Genomic DNA, 20,423 nt, shown 5'->3' with positions numbered 1-20,423 from the left:
GAACCTAGATCAACATTCAAAATTATTCTGAGAAACGATTTCTCATCAGACAAAATTAATCTATGATATAACTTGTAAAAATTATAATTAATTCATACAAGCACATAAAATTCTGAAATTTTTACCACAAATCTATATGCATACAACCTAAGCTCTGATACCAATGTTGGATTTTAATCGCAGCGGAGGCATGGTAAAACACTTTTACACACATAAAATCCAAATAAAAGCATATAAATCGTGGTAAAAACGTAGGGATCGATTACTAACCTTTAATATGCGATCCAAGAGCATCGATCGGAGATCCTTAGCAGCTGCTCCTCAAATGTGAAGCACTCCACTGGTATCCACCAAGAAAACGACGTTAAGGAGGAGGAGGAGGTGGAGAGAATTAGGTTTTATAAAATTTTGGGGTTTGAATAAAAATAGGGTTTATAATAGTATATTTATAGGCAAAATTTTCAGCTGAAATTTTCCCATAAATATTATTATTATTATCTCATTTATTATTCTCATTAATAATTAAAACACCTTTTAATTATTAATCCTTTTTCTAAACACTTTAGAAATAATTCTCTCTCTTGATTTAATTTCCAAAAATTAAATTCTTAATTAATAATATTAAGAACTTTTCTTAATTAATTTATAATCAATTAAATCTCATTTAATCAATTATTAAATTTTCCAATTAATTATTTATTTCATAAATAAATAATTATTAGCCATTATTAATTAATTCCTCCACCATTAAATCATTCTCTTTTTATGGTGTGACCCTATAGGTTCAATATTAAGCCGGTAGTAGAAATAAATAATAATAAAACTATTTTATCATTATTTATATAAATTCTCTAATTTATTAAATATGATTAATTAATTAATCACATTTATTCTACATCGTGAGGGATACTTCTCAGCATATCACGACTATCCGGATAATACGAATTCACTGCTTAGAATACCAAGAACCTATTCAATGAATAGTTACCGTACAATAAACTCCTTCTACCCTAAAATGTCCCAATTAAATACAAGGCATGGATCTCGTGTCAAGCCTATATAATTCAATCACTTGCTTACCATTTACTATGCTTAGTTCTATGCAAATCAGAAACTCCTTTCTAATTTCATTTACTCTGGCCAGAGATTCCTGAACTAGCATAAGTGGATCAGCCTTGAACATTCGCTTCCTTCACTGGAAGGGGTAGATCCTTTATTGATCATACACTATCTTCGTGTACAAATTCCTATACCCAGTAGAGCCCTAATAATTGTCCCTAGAGACTAAGAACTAAACCAAAGCATAGTTCAGTGTACACAAGATGACTATGATGACCTCAAGTCTAAGGATACTTGTATAACTATCATTATGTGAACAACTGCTGACACGTGAGTGAACTCCATTAGTTGTTCAGCTGGGCGAGTCATGTTCAGTGAACTTATTCTATAATAAGCACCTACATACTAGCTATAGTGTCACCACACAAATGTCTATGAGAACAGACATCCTTCATAATGAAGCAAGTATAGTATGTACCGATCTTTGCGGATTATTAATTACCAGTTAGTAATCCTATGATCAAGAACTATTTAAGTTTAGAGTTATCATCTTTTAGGTCTCACTATTATGATCTCATCATAATCCATAAAAAGCTTTACTCTAAACTATGGTATATCTTATTTAAACACTTAAATAGATAGAGCCCGTAATAAAAACAAAACAAGTCTTTTATTAATATCAATGAAATCAAAACAGATTACACAGGAAGTTATTCCTAAATCCTAATACATGATTGGACTTAGGACATATTCCTTTCAATAATATCCGTAGAAAACATGAATATTGAATATATAACGATAAAAAATTAACTTACGCCATATAAGCAGATATTGCAGCTTGGCCAATCATATCGAACTCCAACAATGCTTTCACATTTTCATGCAATATATAAATCATTTTCTCAGTCCCAAACACGTCCGAATCACACGGAATCGGTATTGACTCCCCAGTGGCTTTCATGAAGACTGCAGCATGTTTGTATAACACCTTGTACTGCTTTGGCACATTCTCGTTTAGCTTCATTTTTCTATAATCATCTTGAAGTTTCTGCAACTCATCTTTCCGCTTAGACTGCCCCTGCAACACTTCCTTTTTCTTTTTCTACATAGAATTGAATAAAACAAGAATAATCGGTTATTATTGACATAACTACTATAGAATGCAACAATCAATTCAGAGTATATTGACATAATTTTTATATAACATACCGCCACAGTTGGGTAGATGATCAATTCACGAGGCCATGCTACGTGAGAGCCAACTGCTTGGCGTACAACCTCAATTTCACCAGGTATGGGCACTGGAAACGACGCCTATGGCTGGATGTATCCGTCAACCGATACACGAACATGTCTGGGATTTAGAGGCACTCCGTGTACTGAAACATTCATCTCTTCGTGATCATCAAAAACTGTTCCAAAAGCAACCTTGTTCTCTATGCAATCCAGTGCAAGCTCACATGACTGTGGACCCTACATTATAGTGAGGGATCAATTTAATTTTATTGCATAAATCCCAAGTCTGTAGGCATATATCTAGTAGATCTTAATAATATTTTACCTTCTTTCCGCTCGGAGGAGAGGGGTCAAAACCAACAAAGTCTTCATCATTTACCAACAACTGTTTGGCACTCAGCGGTTTAACAGCAACTCCAACATTCCGCTTATCAGCAGCTCCCTCTTTATTAACAGGTACTTGATAACTTGATTTGTTAGAGAACATAGGAGAGTGACCATTCGAAGCATTAACCAAGGCCTTAAGTTCAGCCATCTCCCGCTGATTTCTTTCCAACTGATCCAACAACTCTGCCTTGGTAATTTTAGTCTTTTTCGCTTTCGGCAAATTGAAGAATGCTGTTGGAGTGACAAAGCCGCCAACCCCTCGAACCCTTCCTGCGTGCTCAGGAGTCTGAAGTGCCGTAGTCAACACATCTTCCATTCCATGTGGAACAAATTCACCCTTCTCCTTCATTTCAAGTAACTTAACCTGTAAAATAAATGCAAACAATTAGTGCATTATTTATGACGCAATTATCTTTAAAGGGAATGCAGTATTAAAAATATCACTTACAATTCTCGCATTTATTTCCGCTTGCTCTTCAGTAAGCTCATCAGGATTCTTTGGCATCCTAGCCTTCCACCAAAAAATTGCACGATCAGGTTTCTCTTTCCACTTTAAGTTCCCTTTCTTTATCCGTTAAAAAAGAGAAAATGTTTAAACTCCCTTAAAACTTAGAATTGCAAAGCCAAATAGATATGGTTCTTACTTCTTCTTCTCGCAAACCAATATACCCCTTCCTTGACAAGCGGTGATGATATTTCCGTTTACCCACTCTATTGCTCTGTAACTTACGTTGTTCCTGTACCAAAATAAATTAGTAAAAATTAATAAATATTATTTAACCAAAATCTATTTAATCATTTAGCAAGTAAAATGGCAATCCTGTATATTTTATTAGTAGAATATATTCATACCAGCCATTTGGGGCTCGTCCTCTCTACAACAAATTTCTTCCAAGGTTCTTTACCAACAAACGCATACTTCTTCGGAGGCTTCATCAATTTCTTCTTTTTTCCAATAAACGGCATCACATATTTTGCAGTTAAATCAGCTTTAAACTGCCTCCATTTTTCACCTGCCGATTGTAGCACAAGCTTCTCACTTTCTGGGGCAATTTTGAATGTGTCCTAAAGAGCCACATAATATAAATTAGCCACATAATTTACAGTCACAATTTAAATAAAATGAAGAAGTCAACAAGGGATATAATTTACCTGGACATCATCCCATAATTTTGCTTTTAGATCAAAATCCACTTTTGGCCAGTTTTCAGTGTCGATTGGAATCATTGTCCTTGCGAGCATTCCTATGTAAGACTGTAAAGTAGGCCTGGTATTTCCGATGGGAACTCCAAAATCATTGTATCTAACTTTAAATTTCTTTCCCCGAGCTTTCTTCACCACTACTTTGTGAAGAGCTGAAACACCACGCGCACCTCCTAGCCTTTTTTTTGCAGATTCAGAAGTGGTCATCGTTTCTTCACCACTACTTTGAGTTTGATATTGTGGAGGGACTTGAACCAACTTATCATTACAAGTCTCTGAAGTTTTGACATCAGGAACAATCTCATCCTCAACCTTTTCAGAGTTATTATTCCCGTCATTTTCTTCGAAAATTACTTTCTTGGCTTTTTGCTTCTTTGCCATTTTGCTCCCTTAGTCTGCATTAAATTGAATAATAAAGCCATCAGTTGAACAATATATTTTTAGTCCGTCATTAATTACAGTCAAGCATAAATAATAAATTGTAAAATCAGCAAGTACGAATACAACTATACAAGAACAATAATTTACCTAAACTGCAATCAGTAATTAATCACATCCGAAATAACTTTAAAGCATTTTATAGAAGTACAATTAAATAATGCAAAATAATTAAAGAAAAAATAATGCCATCAATCAGTAATTATGGATGAATTACTTATATGATTATAACAATGCAAAACAAAAGAAAAAAAATTAGCAATATATTTTACACATTATAACACAATTAAAGGCAAATATATATGGTTCATTCAGTCATCCAAATTCCCATTAAGATATATATTTTACATAAAGCTACATCATCAGTCAGTAACGACATTAGGTGCAGGAGTTTTAGTAGCAGTATTTTTAATCCAAATTCCCTCAACATTAGGTCTAGCAGTATGAGCGACATCATCAGTAGTGACATCAGTTGCGGGGATTTCAGTGCAGAATGGAGGATGTTCCATGATCGTGTCTCCTAAGTCATCTTCATTATACAATTCATGGTAGTCTCGAGTTGTGGAGGACAGAACAATAGACCAGGTAGCATCAACGGGATCTTCAAGGTAAAACACTTGCTTGACTTGGTCAACAGAAACATATTTATCTTTTTTGTGACCTTGTCGACTAAAATCCACAAGTGTGAACCCAAGATCATCAACCCTTATTCCTTTATCATTACTTGCCCATTTACACAGGAACAAGGGAGCTTTGAATGCATGGTAGTCTAATTCCCATATCTCTTGTATGATACCGTAAAATGTCAAATCACTTTCTATGGGGTTCAAGTCCTTGGCACTAGAAACCTGGACCGCTTTAGCAATGACAGACACCCCGCTGTTTTGAACAACGCGTATGTCATCTCGTTCCTTTGTAAAATATCGCACTCCATTCACTAGATAACCTTGATAAGTTAGTACTGAAAATGATGGCTTGGCAGCGAGCCATCTTATCGTATCTGAAACACCTTTGTTGTTCTCCCTTAGTTCATCATTCACCTACAGATATGATAAGAAATTTTAAATCCTAAATAGCTAATAGTCGTCACTACACTACAGATCAAAGAACCTAATACAACACTGACTTTGTTTTAAAACCAATCAGCAAAGAGCCGATTGTGCTCTCTCATGAGCCAATGTAAGCTTTTCCTTTTCCCTCGGTGAATTTTTTCAAGATATTCCTTATGCATTCTGAAAAATGCATATGGAATGATATATTAAAGACACATTACAAGACTAATACTGGATAATGAGGAATTGAAAACAACAAACTGCATAAACTCACAGAATATATGGAAACACTTCAGCGTTGTTTAGAAGGACATGTAGATGTGCTTCATCTCGCTCCTTCTCTTCCACTGATTTTATTATCACATCGGATAATGGACCTGATATCTTATTATCTTGGTCCTTTGGAAGACCGGCAGTGGAGTAATTCTGACTAAGAAACTCGGTGCAGAATTCTACGGACTCTTCTCCAAGGTAACTCTCTGCCATACAACCTTCGGGATAATAACGGTTTCGAACATAACTCTTTACTACTTTATTAAACCATTCAAACGCATACATCCACCTATAAAATACTGGTCCACATAAGCGTAGTTCCTAGACCAAGTGGACTACTATATGTACCATTACATCAAAAAATGATGCATGGAAAACCTTTTCTAGATCACACAAGGTTAGTATAACATCTGACTGCAGCTTATCCAGTTTTGACACGTCTACTACTTTGTTGCACAAAACATTAAAAAAGAAACACAATCTAATAATTGTGACCCTAACATGCTTCGGAAGAACGGAGCGTATTGCAACCGGGAGTAATTATTGGAGAAAAATGTGGCAATCATGTGATTTCAGCCCGTAAATATTCAAATCAGGCATGGAAACACAATTTTTTATGTTTGATGCATGTCCGTATGGAAGTTTTATCGACATTAATGATGACAAGAAAATCCTTTTTTCTGCCTTTGATAAAGTAAAGGGAGAAGGAGGTAAATAGGTTTTCTTTACTCCTACTTGGGGAGCCAAATCAGATCTAACACCCATTTCCATCATATCACGATGAGCTGCCGCACTATCCTTTGTCTTATGGCGCATATTTAGTAATGTGCCAATCAGACTATCACATACATTCTTCTCGACATGCATGACATCAATATAGTGCCTAACATGGTGAAATTTCCAGTATTCTAACTCGAAAAATACTGACTTTTTCTTCCATGGACTTTCAACCTTCTTTGCCTTCTTCATTTTCTTCCCAAATTCAAATTTGATTTGTTCTTTCTCTGCTAACACTTCTTCTCCGGATAGGGTTCGACGCGGCTGCCCAAACTCTTGTTGTCCATTAAAAGCAGCCTTCTGCCTTCTATAAGGATGATGTAGAGGCAAATATCGACGATGCCCTTGGTAGCACATTTTCCTACTATGAGTCAAATATTTAGCTACGGTGTCATCTCCACAAACTGGACAACACTTATAACCCTTATTAACGCAGCCAGATAAATTTCCGTAAGCAGGGAAGTCATTTACCGTCCACATTAAAACTGCTTTTAAAGTGAAAAATGATTTGTTATACGCGTCATACACATTTGGTTCCCCTTCCTTCCAAAGCTTTTTTAAATCATCAATCATCGGTTGTAAGTAGATGTCGATGTTATTACCAGGCTCATGCGGGCCAGGGACCAATATCGACAACATCATAAATTTTCTTTTCATACATAACCAGGGAGGAAGATTGTAAGTCACCAATATGACTGGCCAGCAACTATATCTATTAGATAGGCCATTATTGTGCGGGTTTACACCATCCGCCGATAAAGCCAAGCGAAGGTTTCTCGGTTCACAACCAAAGGATGGCCACCTATAATCTATATTTTTCCAAGATGGAGAGTCGGTTGTATGTCGCATTTTACCATCTTGTGTCCGCTGTTGCGCATGCCAACACATTAGTTCAGCGGTGGAAGGAGATTTAAACATACGTTTAAATCTAGGAATTATTGGAAAATACCACATGACTTTGGCTGGAAGATTAACCCTCTCTTCACCTTTCTTTGTCAACTTCCACCGAGAAAGTCGATACTTAGGACACTTGGTTGCATCAGCATGTACACCCTGTACAGTACACAGTCATTCGGACATGAATGGAACTTTATATACTCTAGACCTAAATTGGAGAGGGTTTTTTTTTGCTTCATATGCATTACTAGGTAACACATTATCTTTGGTAAGTAGAGACCCAACAGAAGAAAGGAGGTCAGTGAAGGCACTATCGGTAATATCAAACCTAGATTTCCAGTTATGCAACTTCAACATCGACTCTAACTTAGTACAGTCACTACCCTCATATAGAGGTTGCTCAGCATCGGCTACGAACCTCCTAAACTGATATGAATCATTATCATATTGACCCGAGTTATATGCCGCTTCACAAACATCAACAGTTTCCGAAGCAGCGATATGCTCCTGATCTTGCTCTGACGCTTCATCAGAGGCTTGCTCAGGAGGTGGGTCTGGAGCTTGCTCTTCAGGTGGACAACTAGCACTTGAAGATTTAGGACCCGTAGAAGCAGTCTCCCCGTGCCAAACCCAATGCACATAACCTAGACAAAAGCCATTGTCATAGATATGGCCCCTAATTGTTTTTATAGAGAATTTTTTAAAATTGGCGCATCGTCCACAATGGCAAGGAATTTTGTTACGATCTTCAGGAATTTTCTTCAGCATATATCAAGAAGTTTTCCACCCCCATTTCAAATGCTAAAGAATCCCTATCTTGCAAAATCCATGTCTTATCCATCAAATTTCCCTACCTGATAGCCACTATAAATATTAAAAATCCAACACATACCTATTTAGATTTATTTAATAAAAGGCATATCAAATTTGTGTTGGTTACTGCAGGGATTAATTATATAAACTTAGAAAGGAGTAAATACCTTGATATCCTAATAATTTATAGTACTAATACATTACTCTAAGATCCTATACATATACCCTATTAATTACAAAACTAGACTAAATTTATAAACTAGACTAAATTAAACCAAGATAATTAAAACAAATTAAACCAAGATATTTGAAAATATCACATAATTAAAAACCAATAATTCCAACATTCACAGCCCAGACAATTGTTAAATTTCCTTCACATAAATAAAACTCAGTGAGAACTTGAGTATTGAAACAAATTCAGCCCATAAATAAATAAATTAAAATTATCTGTTACTTGTATCTGTGAGAAGGATAATTATACAAAACAATTACTATAATACAACACAAGTAACAGATAGTTCATATCAGGAATGCAGAGACTTGTTCATATCAGAGAAATGACTATCATATAAAACAAGAAATGTAGAGACTTGTTCATATCTGAGACCTGTTCAAATGCAGCCCCCAAAACCCCCCCAAAATACACTAATATGTATGAACAACCCCCAGAAAACACATAATTAAAAACAGAACAGAAACATTTACATTTGCATCAATGTACCTAAAACATTGATTTACATTAGTGTACCTAAAATATTTAACACGACATAAAATTTCCAAAAACAGGACATAAAACCCCCAAAAAGAAATAAACATAAAACCCCCAAAAACATAAAACATTTATATGCACAAAGAAGAAAAATAGTAAAGAAGAAAAGAAGATAAACATAAAACATTTACATGCACAAAGAAGATATTAAACATAAAAATGAGGGAGATAAACAGTAAAGAAGTAAAGAAGAATATACCTCTGGATGCTTTCAATGTTCCGAAACCCCAATGTTCTAAAACCTCAGTGCTCCAACCTCCAGATGTTGTCTACCTCCAGATACTAGCTCCAACCTCCAGATACTAGCTCAATTTCAAGTTTAATTTGCTCTAATTTGAAGCTCCAAATCTTGAATTAGAATTGGGGCTAAAATTAGGGTTTCGGAGAAAAGAGAGAAGATACGGTTAACAGAGACTAAGGTAAGAATAGAGAAGAAAGGTAAGAAGACTAAGAGAGAAGGAGGGGAGAGACGAGAGAGACGAGAGAGGTGAGGGTCGGGGAGAGATGAGAGGCTCGCGGGAGGTTTTTTGGAAAAGGGGGGGAAAATATGTTAAAGTGAATTTTTTGTTAAAATTAAAGGGGGAAGTGTACTGAAAAGCGGGGGGGGAGTTAAGTAATTTTTATTTTTTTTTAAAAGGCCATAGACAACGGTTAACAAAATGAACCGATGTCAAAGTTAAAAACATATTTGTGGCCTTTTTAATTTCTGAAGATAGACAACGGCTACTAAGTGAAACCGATGTCAATATGCGTATTCAACATCGCTTTTTACAAAACCGATGTTAAACTGTATTTTAACATCGGGTGCATTACATGCCGATGTCTAAGGACCGATATCGTATCTACTATTTCTAGTAGTGTATCTTCAGTCATGTATACTAATATAAAAAGTGTGGAAATTTTTCTTAAGTACAACTATGGTTAAAATGTTTGATTGCTTTATTAGAAGTAACCATATATTGTCAAGTTAGAATAATTTTTATACTTATTTTCAAATTCCTAAACACTTTGATAATAGATGCAATACTCAATGAATCAAAGTATATGGAACTTAGAATATTTTTCTATGATTGCAAACAAGTCAATTTTGGTTAATGTTGCTTTATTTATCGAATCAATATTGTTTGAGATATTACAGTTGTTAGGAGTTAACAATTGTATGATATATGAAATTGAATGCTGATGTCTTTTTGATAGATAATTGGTATTTAATTCAATGATATCTTATTTTAATATTTAAAATAGGATGCAACATAATTATTGGTATCTAAAATACTTGTCAAGTATCAGTCAATGATATATTGTTAATATTTTGTTGCAGATAATTGTGAGATTTTAAGTTTTAGTGAATTTATTTGCTTTGCTATATCTAAAAGATTCATTTCAACTTAAAATTAGCAACATAGTTCTTCTTACTAAGATTATTTATCAATAAACAATATTGTTGGTAATAATTTTATAAAGATAGATTATGGAGCTTTTGACATGAATGAGAATTGCTTAGATTTTACCCTAAGTATTCAATATTTTTACAAAAACTCATTCATATTAAAAGACAAAATCTTGCTTTCTCTTCTTAATACTGCTAGGTCATCAGTTTGTGTCTTATCAAATCATTTATCTTTTTAGGCATAAAAACGGACTTGTGCACTCGAACAGTTTTAGGAGAAAATCAAACTTCTTTTTATAGTGGTGATTACTTATTTTATTAAAATCTTTTTGAAATCACTATTGTACATCATTTCTCTCAAAGATTAAATGTATAATTTTCATTCATTATAGATCTTAAGTGCATTTCATCTCTATATTGCCATATGTTCTATGATATAGTGTAGCCTAGTAAAGATACAATTATTTAAGGGGGTTGGATACAACTGTTTAAACATTTCGAACAAGTATAAAAATATAACAATTCTTTATATTTCTGATAAAAACTGTTACAAACTCTCTCAAGAAATACTGATGTTCTTGAGAGCTGCTAGGTCATACAATGCTTGAGTTAATCACTATGTGATAACCTTAACTGTGTTAATATAATACACAGCTGCTACAAATCATTCTATGATATGCATTATCAAATACTAACAGAAAATGATACATATCTCTAACTGAATATACAAATTCTTATCACTCAGAAGGAACATATATCCATCCCTCAAAATAAGGAACAGACCTAATCTTCACAACAGACTGTTCTTCAAATTCTGATGCTTCTACAGATACTGATGAGCATCAAATCCTGATGGCACATCAAATCCTGATGACATCCAGAATAGCCATATCCTGAACTTCTCCTGATCATTGAGAATCAGCACGTAACAATTTCCCCTAATTTATGCTTAATGTAATGAAGCATAAATTCCATTCTCAATGATGCCAAAACTAAGTTACAAAATGTACAAGGAATAAGGTTTACTTTAGTATCCTAAGATAACTAACAGTTGTTTCCAGAAATTTGTTTAACCTTTCTTCCTCCTTGTCTTGAAGGACTTTGACAAGCTTCTTCTTCAACTCTTTCTTCTCTTCAGTATCTTCCCAAAGCTAATATGTGGCGCCCTCCAAACCCAGGTCAGAATTTTGGGGTCCACACCACATACACAATATATAAACCTGTATAAGAAATATTATTTGTAATGACCCTGCTTTACATAACCACGGATCGCAACAGGTTAAAGTATGAAAACAAGCCACAACCTTAATTTATTACAACGTACCAAATCCCAACTGATTTAACTTACAACTAATAACGAAAATTTTCTTACAATCATACTATCTCTCTACCGCATGAAGCTCCTGCTAGCTCGATCTAACTCAAACTGGAACCTTAGCCCGCACTTTGGACTGAGGAACTTCACTATCATCCATATCCTTTTTAACTGTAAAATATATAAAAAGATTCGCAAGAGTGAGCTAACTAGCTCAGCAAGTCACAATAACGATAACTGAGGTTAACAATGATCAAATGAGATGATTCAGAGGAATCAAGTTTCTTTTTAACTAATCATTAGAATTGGATATTCATTTTAAGTTTTAAAAACCAAGGTTAGGCTGCTGATCAGTCACGCACTAACCCCGAGCGAAGCACACAACTCTGCTCTACGAACTGGATCCAAGGCACACATTGGCCTAATTCGACCACGAATCTGGTCTGACCACGAATCTGGTTCACATAAAGAAAACTATCCAATTCTAAAATAATTCAGTGTAATAAAAAATGTAATTCAATAAGCAAAATTATAATCAACAGCGGTAAAGCATTGGTATAAAAGCGTAATGCAATTCATGAGTATAACAAGGGTATATCAGGGTATGTATAAGAAACAGTTTTCAGTTTGTAAAAGGATCAGGTATTAGACCAGTAATGATTTTTTTTTTCAAGGTATAGTTCTTTGATGTTATAAAGAATAGTTGGGGTATAAAAGTTTCTGTGTTTTCAAACAATTCTCTTCCAGTGTTTGGTGTTTGGTAGTTATACATTTGGGGAGTAGTATCATATTTGGGAGGTTTGGTATCTGAAAATCAACAAAGGATGGTTTACAAAGAATAAGACTTATGGCTCAAGATCAAGAAAAATCAGGGTTCAAGGTTAAATAGTTTAAAGCACTTGCAATATTAAAAAAAGAGTTATTTTGAACAATAGTGACATGTTATGAAACAGTTCGAAAATATTTGTTATATATCTTGAAGAAAAGTTTAGAAGTACTTGCCTTACAGGGCTTTACAACTATTACTGATCGACTCTAAGCTGACTCTTCCGCTCAGGCTTTAACGTCCGACCACTAGTCCACATTACATTCGACCTCGACACTCAGGTTTTTCTGTTGAAACTCTATTGAGCTCGTCGACTGACTACTAGGTCATCTTTAGTCCAACGTCCACTTTCGGTTTCCTGACTAGAACCTACAGGGTCAAAATACCCTATGTTAGACGTCCAAGTATGCTTGACATATCCTTGATACCCATTCTACCCAACGATATTCAAACCCGACTCGTAATTATGTATATTATAATAACACACGCAACAAGTAGGGTTCACAATCTCAAAAATCGGTTTGGTGTTCGTTTTCGGAAAATACATATACTCTTTATTTTACGAAATTAGGGTTATCGATTTGGCAAAATATTTCATCACATCGTACAATCAAATTTCATATAAAACACACACATATATATATAGTCACTCAATGTCCCGATAATTATCAGATACGTTCTCGTATTTACGTAGTTCAGTTCCCGGAAATCGGGTAGCGTTTCCTTCGTTTATCGGACTACCCGTCGAAGCAATTCGACGTCAAATCAACAAAAATCAAACTCACAACAACCGTAATCCAACAATCCAGATACAATTCCCAACCTCCAATTCAATCCAATCATAACACTTAAAATTCCACACATTTCCAAGTTTCAACTTAATTACAATTATTAATTATTATTCGCATTTTACATTTATTTATTTTATAAAAATTAGGACTCAGAATAACTTCATCACCGTCCACCGTCGGCTCGCCGAGGCTCATCGCCGACGGCGGTAAAATTCGTGGGTGCCCGTTTATTTCAGGTTTCCAACACGAATCCTACCGATAAAGTTTCGAATAATTATAAATTAATAATTCGAGTCATCAACACAATTTTGTCCGAGTATTTCAGAAATTAACTCGAATATATCCAGTTATTCAAGCAACACAACCACGACAGTAACAGGAGAGTAGGACAGCCACACAGGTACACACGCAACATCACCGCCGTCTCGCCGGAAATGGTGAGAGGCAGTAAACAGCGAAACGGACGCATCAACAGAAGAAATACAGGCAACACGGCAACACCACAATCCAGGCATCACACGCATATATATATATATACTCGACATATACATACATATAAAATCCATCAAAACCCAATTGAGACCGTAACTGGGAACAGGGGTAAGGCCGGAAAATAGTGGTCGGGACTCACCTGTACAGAGAGGAACGGGATGAAGGAGAGGAAACAGAGAGAGAGGGAAGAATCCGAGAGATTAAGAGTGAAAGAAACAGTGAGATTGAGAGATGAGATAGAAAAATTGGAGAGAGAGGAACACAGATAAGGGACTAAGAGGGATTGACGTTTTCACAATTGTTGGCTGCTTAATTTCAATCCACGTGTCCGAATAAAAAGGACACGTGGCCCTTTTCTGACCGCACGCCTCAAATTCGACTCGAATTCACGTTTTAGAGATACATTTTATAAGTAGAAATGAGTCTAAAAATTTACTAAATTAATATTAAAATACCCAGAAACTAATAAAATAAGATTTTCATAATTTTTAAATCATTCTTGAATCATGCTAACATGCCCGCGATTCATAATTAACGAGCTGAGCTGCGCTTAACATAATTTCAGAAAATCACGAAAATAATCTTACAATGTTAGAAATATCCCAAAATTTATAAAAACATAAGTTTCAAAATTTTAAAATAATTTTTGAAATGCAATTTATACCCGCTTTTTAACAATTAAACGAAACAACGCGTGGGTGAAATTAATCCCGAAAATTTCCAAAATAATTTTAAAATTCTCAGAATATTATAAACTTGGTAAAATATGAATTTTGTGATTTTTGAAGAATTCTGGAATTAAATATGGATTTTACAAATAAACACAATCAGAAAATCATTTAAAGATAAATAATTAATAAAATGTTGATTTCTCAATTTTATAAAATCCTAAAAATAATTATTGTAATTATAAAACCATAAAAATAATTTTAGAGATATTCCAAATATTTATGCAAATAAATTTACACTAAATCCACTTTTAAAAGTGAAAACAATTCAATATGACTCTATAATTAATTACGCGGATAACCCGGTACTTTATAAATCACACATCAATAATCAAACAACACATAACAGTCAAAACCAATACACATATTTTATTCATTTAATAATTTCCATAATCATATTTTTAAATAATTCAAAAGTACACGAGTCGTTATATCCTTCCTCGGAATCTGGTCTAACTAAACGAGTGAGGATATTTGTCAGGCATATCTGACTCTAGTTCCCAGGTAGACTCTTCTACTCGAGGATTTTAAATGTGCTTACTATGGATATACTCTCATTTCCAAGAACTCGCCTTTAATGATCAAGAATTTGGATCGATCACTATATGCAGAATAAACTTAGACAAGAGCCCATTGGCTCCTAACCAATCGCTTAATTCAAATCAAATACTTATCGATTTAACATTAATAGGACAAACACATTATATGCACACATTGTTGTGATGGTAACATCAACTCATGAACAACATTATCTTTATTTATCGATACTTCGAATGGTTCACTAATTTAGGACAGAACTTGTCCCTTCTACTCAAACTTATCCAATCTCTTTCAAGGTGAAACTTGTACTAACACTACTGGTCCTATTTCTATACTCATATTCTCTCTCGATACAATTTCGCCTTCTTTCTTTGTCTACTCCGAGTTGCTTCAATCAATATCTCTACGCTCTTGGTGTGCTGAATTAACTTAGAATTTGACAACTTTCTTTCTCCCACTTTATCTCAATAAAAATGGGGACCTACACTTGCGTTCACATGAAGCTTGGTAAAGTGGCATTCCAAAGTTGACATTGAATAAATGATCATTCCAGTTTTCCTTGTAATTCAATCTTTCAACATACCATTTATTGCCTGAATCGTTTCCTCGCTCTGACCCTTTGTTTAAGGATGGTAGGCGGTGCTCATTCTCAACTTAGTATCCAAATATTTAAACATCTCTTACTCTTTTCCATCAGTTAAGGCTGAAAAGTAATCTTATAAATTTACGTATTATCACCTTTAAGTATTTGTACTTCAGATCCCACTCTTTCCGATTTGTTTATTAACTCCTCAGTGGTCTTAATTACATCCAATCCTTTCGATCGACATAAGGCATCTGTTACCACACAGCTTTTCTTAGGTAGTTGTTAATGGATTAATTCAGAATCTTTTGCTAACCTTAGTCGAAATTTCATTCTGGAAAACTCAACGTATAGTTCCTTGAATTGTTGAAGATGTTACCAATAAATACAATTCACTTATCTGAGTACTCCTTATACAACATGTTCTTTAATTCCTTTTAGACAACTGATACACTTGTTATTTCACATTATATCACCGGAGCTTGCAATGCTCATAACTCACTTTAATTGTAATCTCTGATATGTTCTCAGGTCGGATCTTAAGTTAATCCCCGAAATATAACACACTTCTTGAATTAGGTCTCGTAAGTAATTAATTCTTTATACGGGTCACTTATTCTTATTTGTTGTTTTGTCCAACTCTTGATAATTAGTACATAATCTCATAATTTTATTCCTTTTCACCATCAACATCACGGGTACACTTACGATTCGCTTCTTGTAAAACCACTCTTTGGTCTGTCTTGTCCACTGGGCCTCCGATACTTCACCTTAATTCTTTGACATGTCCAATACTTCCTATTCCATTTTAAAATTTCCTTCTTGTACCTGATTATTACTATTTTTCTTTAAATTCTCATACATCTTGGCATTTCTTCAGTAAATCAAATACTTTATATTATGCATTCCCTGTAAGATCTCATTTCTTAATTCTTTTACTTATAGCATCCAAGTGCTGGAAGAAAACCCGGGAATATCGTGATCGTTCTCCTAGGCACATAAATTTCCTCTTACTAACTGCTAACATCGTGATCCATTATCTTCCCTTGACATCTCCTTATCTTTTCTTAACAACTCTGACTAAAAGGTCATACTACCCATCCTTGTTTCCTCGGGATTATATATCTGACTTCCAACTCCAAATTTATGAAATTATATGGGTAATTCTTTTCGGTGCAGTCTTTATGTTTATTTTCTCCTTTTTGCTTATTGCTTGCTACTACATTTGCTTTTCCTCGTGGATATATACTTTAAACTCTTATGGTTCATATAGATCTTACATTTTTCTCCATACATATTATGTTTCCCAATCTTTCGAAACAAATATTATTACTGTTAGTCCCAGTTATGAGTAGGATACTTCTACTCATAAGGTTTCGGTTGTCTGGGTGCATTTACAATAACTTTATTGTGATGCATCAATACACATCCTACTCCCTTATGAAAAGCATCACTATAAACTGCCAAATCTCCTTGATACTTTCGAAATGATAAAGCAGGTGATGTAACCATTATCTCATTTAACTCCGCAAAACTTTCTTTACCCTTCTCCATTTCATATAAACTTCTTTTTTTTCCTGGTTAGCTTCGTCGAAGGTATTGCAACTTTCAAGAAATCTTGCACAAATTTTCAATAATAACCGGTCCATGGTAAAACTCCTTACTTTTATTGGTACTTTTTGGCCTTTCTTTATTCATAGTAACTTTGATTTCTACTGGATCTCCCTTGGTCTCCTCCTCACTGATTACTTATGCTTTCTACCATCAAAACTTTCACCTTGTAAATTTTACATACAATTTCTTTCTTCTCCGACTCTCCAGTTGTCATTAAGTGCTTTGCATGGTCCTCCGTTGACTTTAAGTAACACAATTATAACTCATCCAGATACTCCTTAAAGATTCTGTCCATTGAGTTCAAATATTACTGGTATATTGGTTAATCTAAATGACACTACGAGAACGGTACTTAGTTCTGAAAATTATCTTTGATATGTCCATAGGTTTAATCTTCAATTGGTGAAATACCAAGTCTTAAATCAATCTTGTAAAAGTACTTTGCCTATTTCATTTGATCAAATAAATCATTGGTTCGAGGTAACAGATACTTGCTCTTGATAGTAAACTTGTTGATCTTTCACTAATCGACACATAATCTCATACTTCCATCTTTCTTATTAACAATTAATATCCGTGCACCTCATGGGATACACTGGGTCTAATCGCTTCTTCTTCTAGCATCCCTTGCCTCTGCTTTGCTAATTTTCTCATTTTAACTAGTGCCATTTTGTGTAAGGCCTTGGTCACTGGCTTCGTCTCAAGTGTTAAATCAATCGCGAGCTTCATTTCTCTATCTGGAGGAAATATTGATAACTCATCTGGAAACATATCTTGAAACTCCTTAATTGCTATAAAATCCTCAAGTTCTGTGTGCTCCTGACTTTAATTTATAATCGCCATAGCGCTTACATCTTGGTCACTATAACCTTTTAATCTTAAATCATTGTTAACAAGTTCTTTACCTTCCTTCGTCCTTTAAACCTCATCACATTCTCATTTGGCGTCTTCAAACTATTTTCTATCACGATGGTCTATCTGGGCATTACGCTTGAATAGTTAATCCATTTCTTAGAATAATGTCCAATCCTCTTATCTCAAATGATATCAATTCTTCACAACTTATTTCCAGAAATCTCAATTCCACCATTGGTACTCACTTATTTAACAATTACACGTTCTTGACTTGCTAGTCCTTCAATCACAATCTTATCAATTCAACAGGGTAATTCATCTTATCAACAAAACCTTGGGAGCTAAACAATCAAGCTGCTCCCACATCTTCTAATACTTTAACGCATAAGGTATCCACGATAATCATTCATATCACCACATCCGTATTCTGAATAACATATTTCACAGGAAAATCATAATTTCTCGTTCTCGGAGACGTATTCCTCATTAGAGTAGATTCCCTTGACTCTTAGTGCATCCCTGATTGGGCTAGTGATTTGCAATCCTCGCCATATACCCTTGTTTCCTTTCCATGTATGAGAGGTAGATGGAACTTCGTCCGCTTGGTTCATAATACGTTGATTTGTGTGAAAAACTTTTGCAAAGAACGACGGTATAAGGAAATAACTAGAAGGATTCATAATTTAATAAACTTGAAGTTGAAAAGAAGGAAGAAATAATGATTTGGATATGAATGAGACAACCACATTGGTACTTAAGATGGCCAGTCTTTCGTACCATATGGCATACAGCACATGATTAGGTGGCGTCCCACCCGACTCTTCGTCATTCTGACAAAGTGTCTTACCATAACACTGTGTGTCCCAATCAGAAAGCAAAACTTGAGGGAAATAATTAAATTTGAAAGGAATGCAATATCCTTCTTTTTGATATCATCATAAGGAGTGTATTAAGAAAAGAAATTCATATATTTTTAGAAATTAAAGAGGAATATATGCTGTAACATTTAAAGACAAGAACGACATCATTGGTCACCATCCATATTTCACTTGTATTCATCTTCCGAGCTTGTTCGATCATACTCTCATTGTTCCATATAACAATTTTAGAAAATACGTTGAAATGCCTTCGCAAATTAAACATTCTGGTAGATTCTTACTTGTTAAGTCTTGCGTCTTTATCATCGCACCTACACGTATAATATTTAAACAATTCGATCATAATGGCGTTCTTATTAGATAACTTCGGGCTTCCTCTTTTTAATTTAGAATAACCACAAACCATTCAACATAACGATCCTGTTGTCAATAATGTTCTTCTTTTAGAGAGGTCTGGAAATCTTCCCAATCTTCTTCGATCACGCCCTGGCTCCTTTTACATCAATGAATCTTTAAACTTTAATGGTCTCTGCCACTGGATGAATAATCACTCTGTACGCGAATTCTGTTATTAACCTTGTCAAACCGTTAGGAATAATCAACTTCTTCATAATCGCGGGTTACTTTGTTCTCTGAATTAACAATACTAAGTCTGAAACAAACATCCTTCCAGGTAATCCGGGTCTTTTAACAAACAAGAAACTCAAGTAGTAACTTGACAACCAAGGTTTAAAACTTATTTTATTAAAACAGCCTTTGAAAATTTGTTAAAAAAATCTCTTTCGAGAGTTTGTTTAAGAAAATTTTGAAAATCGCACATTTGGTTGTCCTTACTATATGAGTTAGTTGTTGTCCTTCTTACCTATAACAAGGTACCAAATTAAAGAAATAATCACATAAAAGTCCGTTCACTTCAATCTACCTTTTCTCCTTTGTCGTGTCCATATGCCTTCATTAATCAACGAAAACTTCAATTGTCATTGCATGTTATCTTATTCGTAGCTTCACATCAAAGCTTCCATACTGGTAATACTCCCGACATTATCATTGCAGTAGTTAAGTAGAACAGGCTATCCAATAGTCAACAAATCGGCTGATGTCACATCACCTTGTTACTATAAATATATCACATTGTCGTAACACCATTAATTATCTTCAAGAAAGCTCCAGAACCATAATCTCCTCTAACTCTCTTTTCAATACTTATCTAATTCATTCAACAAACTAGTCATGGGTGGCCTAATCTCTAATGGCTTCTTTTAATCTGGTAACAACTATCCTTCAGAACACCTGAATCTTCTTTCTAGACTTCTTCTCACCTTTATTTATATCTCAAGTACTCACCATTCACTGTAACTTCCGAATTCATCCTCGTAGGTACTGTTGCTTTATAGGACAAGTTTTAAACCGAGGGTATAGAACAGGATGTAGGGTAAACTAAAGAGATACACTCACAGCCGAATGTCCAGTAAAACAAAATTAAACAGATGGAGGTTCTTGAATA

The 20,423-nt window shown here is 34.6% G+C and overlaps 2 protein-coding genes across 2 annotated transcripts; both read right to left on the bottom strand.

Annotated features, from left to right (window-relative positions):
* Positions 1-2,373: 2,373 nt before the first annotated feature.
* Positions 2,374-3,187, bottom strand: LOC141695881 (uncharacterized). The gene is made up of 3 exons (XM_074500090.1): positions 3,131-3,187; positions 2,621-3,046; positions 2,374-2,532 (listed from the first exon to the last, which is right to left on the bottom strand). Exons 1-3 carry the CDS (start codon positions 3,185-3,187, stop codon positions 2,374-2,376), a joined length of 642 nt encoding a protein of 213 aa, XP_074356191.1.
* Positions 3,188-4,685: 1,498 nt separating this feature from the next.
* LOC141695880 (uncharacterized) lies at positions 4,686-8,090 on the bottom strand. Its single transcript, XM_074500089.1, has 4 exons — positions 7,524-8,090; positions 6,384-7,478; positions 5,667-5,969; positions 4,686-5,363 (listed from the first exon to the last, which is right to left on the bottom strand). The coding sequence occupies exons 1-4, from the start codon at positions 8,088-8,090 to the stop codon at positions 4,686-4,688; spliced, it is 2,643 nt and encodes an 880-aa protein (XP_074356190.1).
* Positions 8,091-20,423: the final 12,333 nt, after the last annotated feature.

This window comes from Apium graveolens, chromosome 11 (genome assembly GCF_009905375.1).
Source record: "Apium graveolens cultivar Ventura chromosome 11, ASM990537v1, whole genome shotgun sequence".
Taxonomy (NCBI): Eukaryota; Viridiplantae; Streptophyta; class Magnoliopsida; order Apiales; family Apiaceae; genus Apium; species Apium graveolens.
This window is presented reverse-complemented; position numbering and strand designations above follow the sequence as displayed.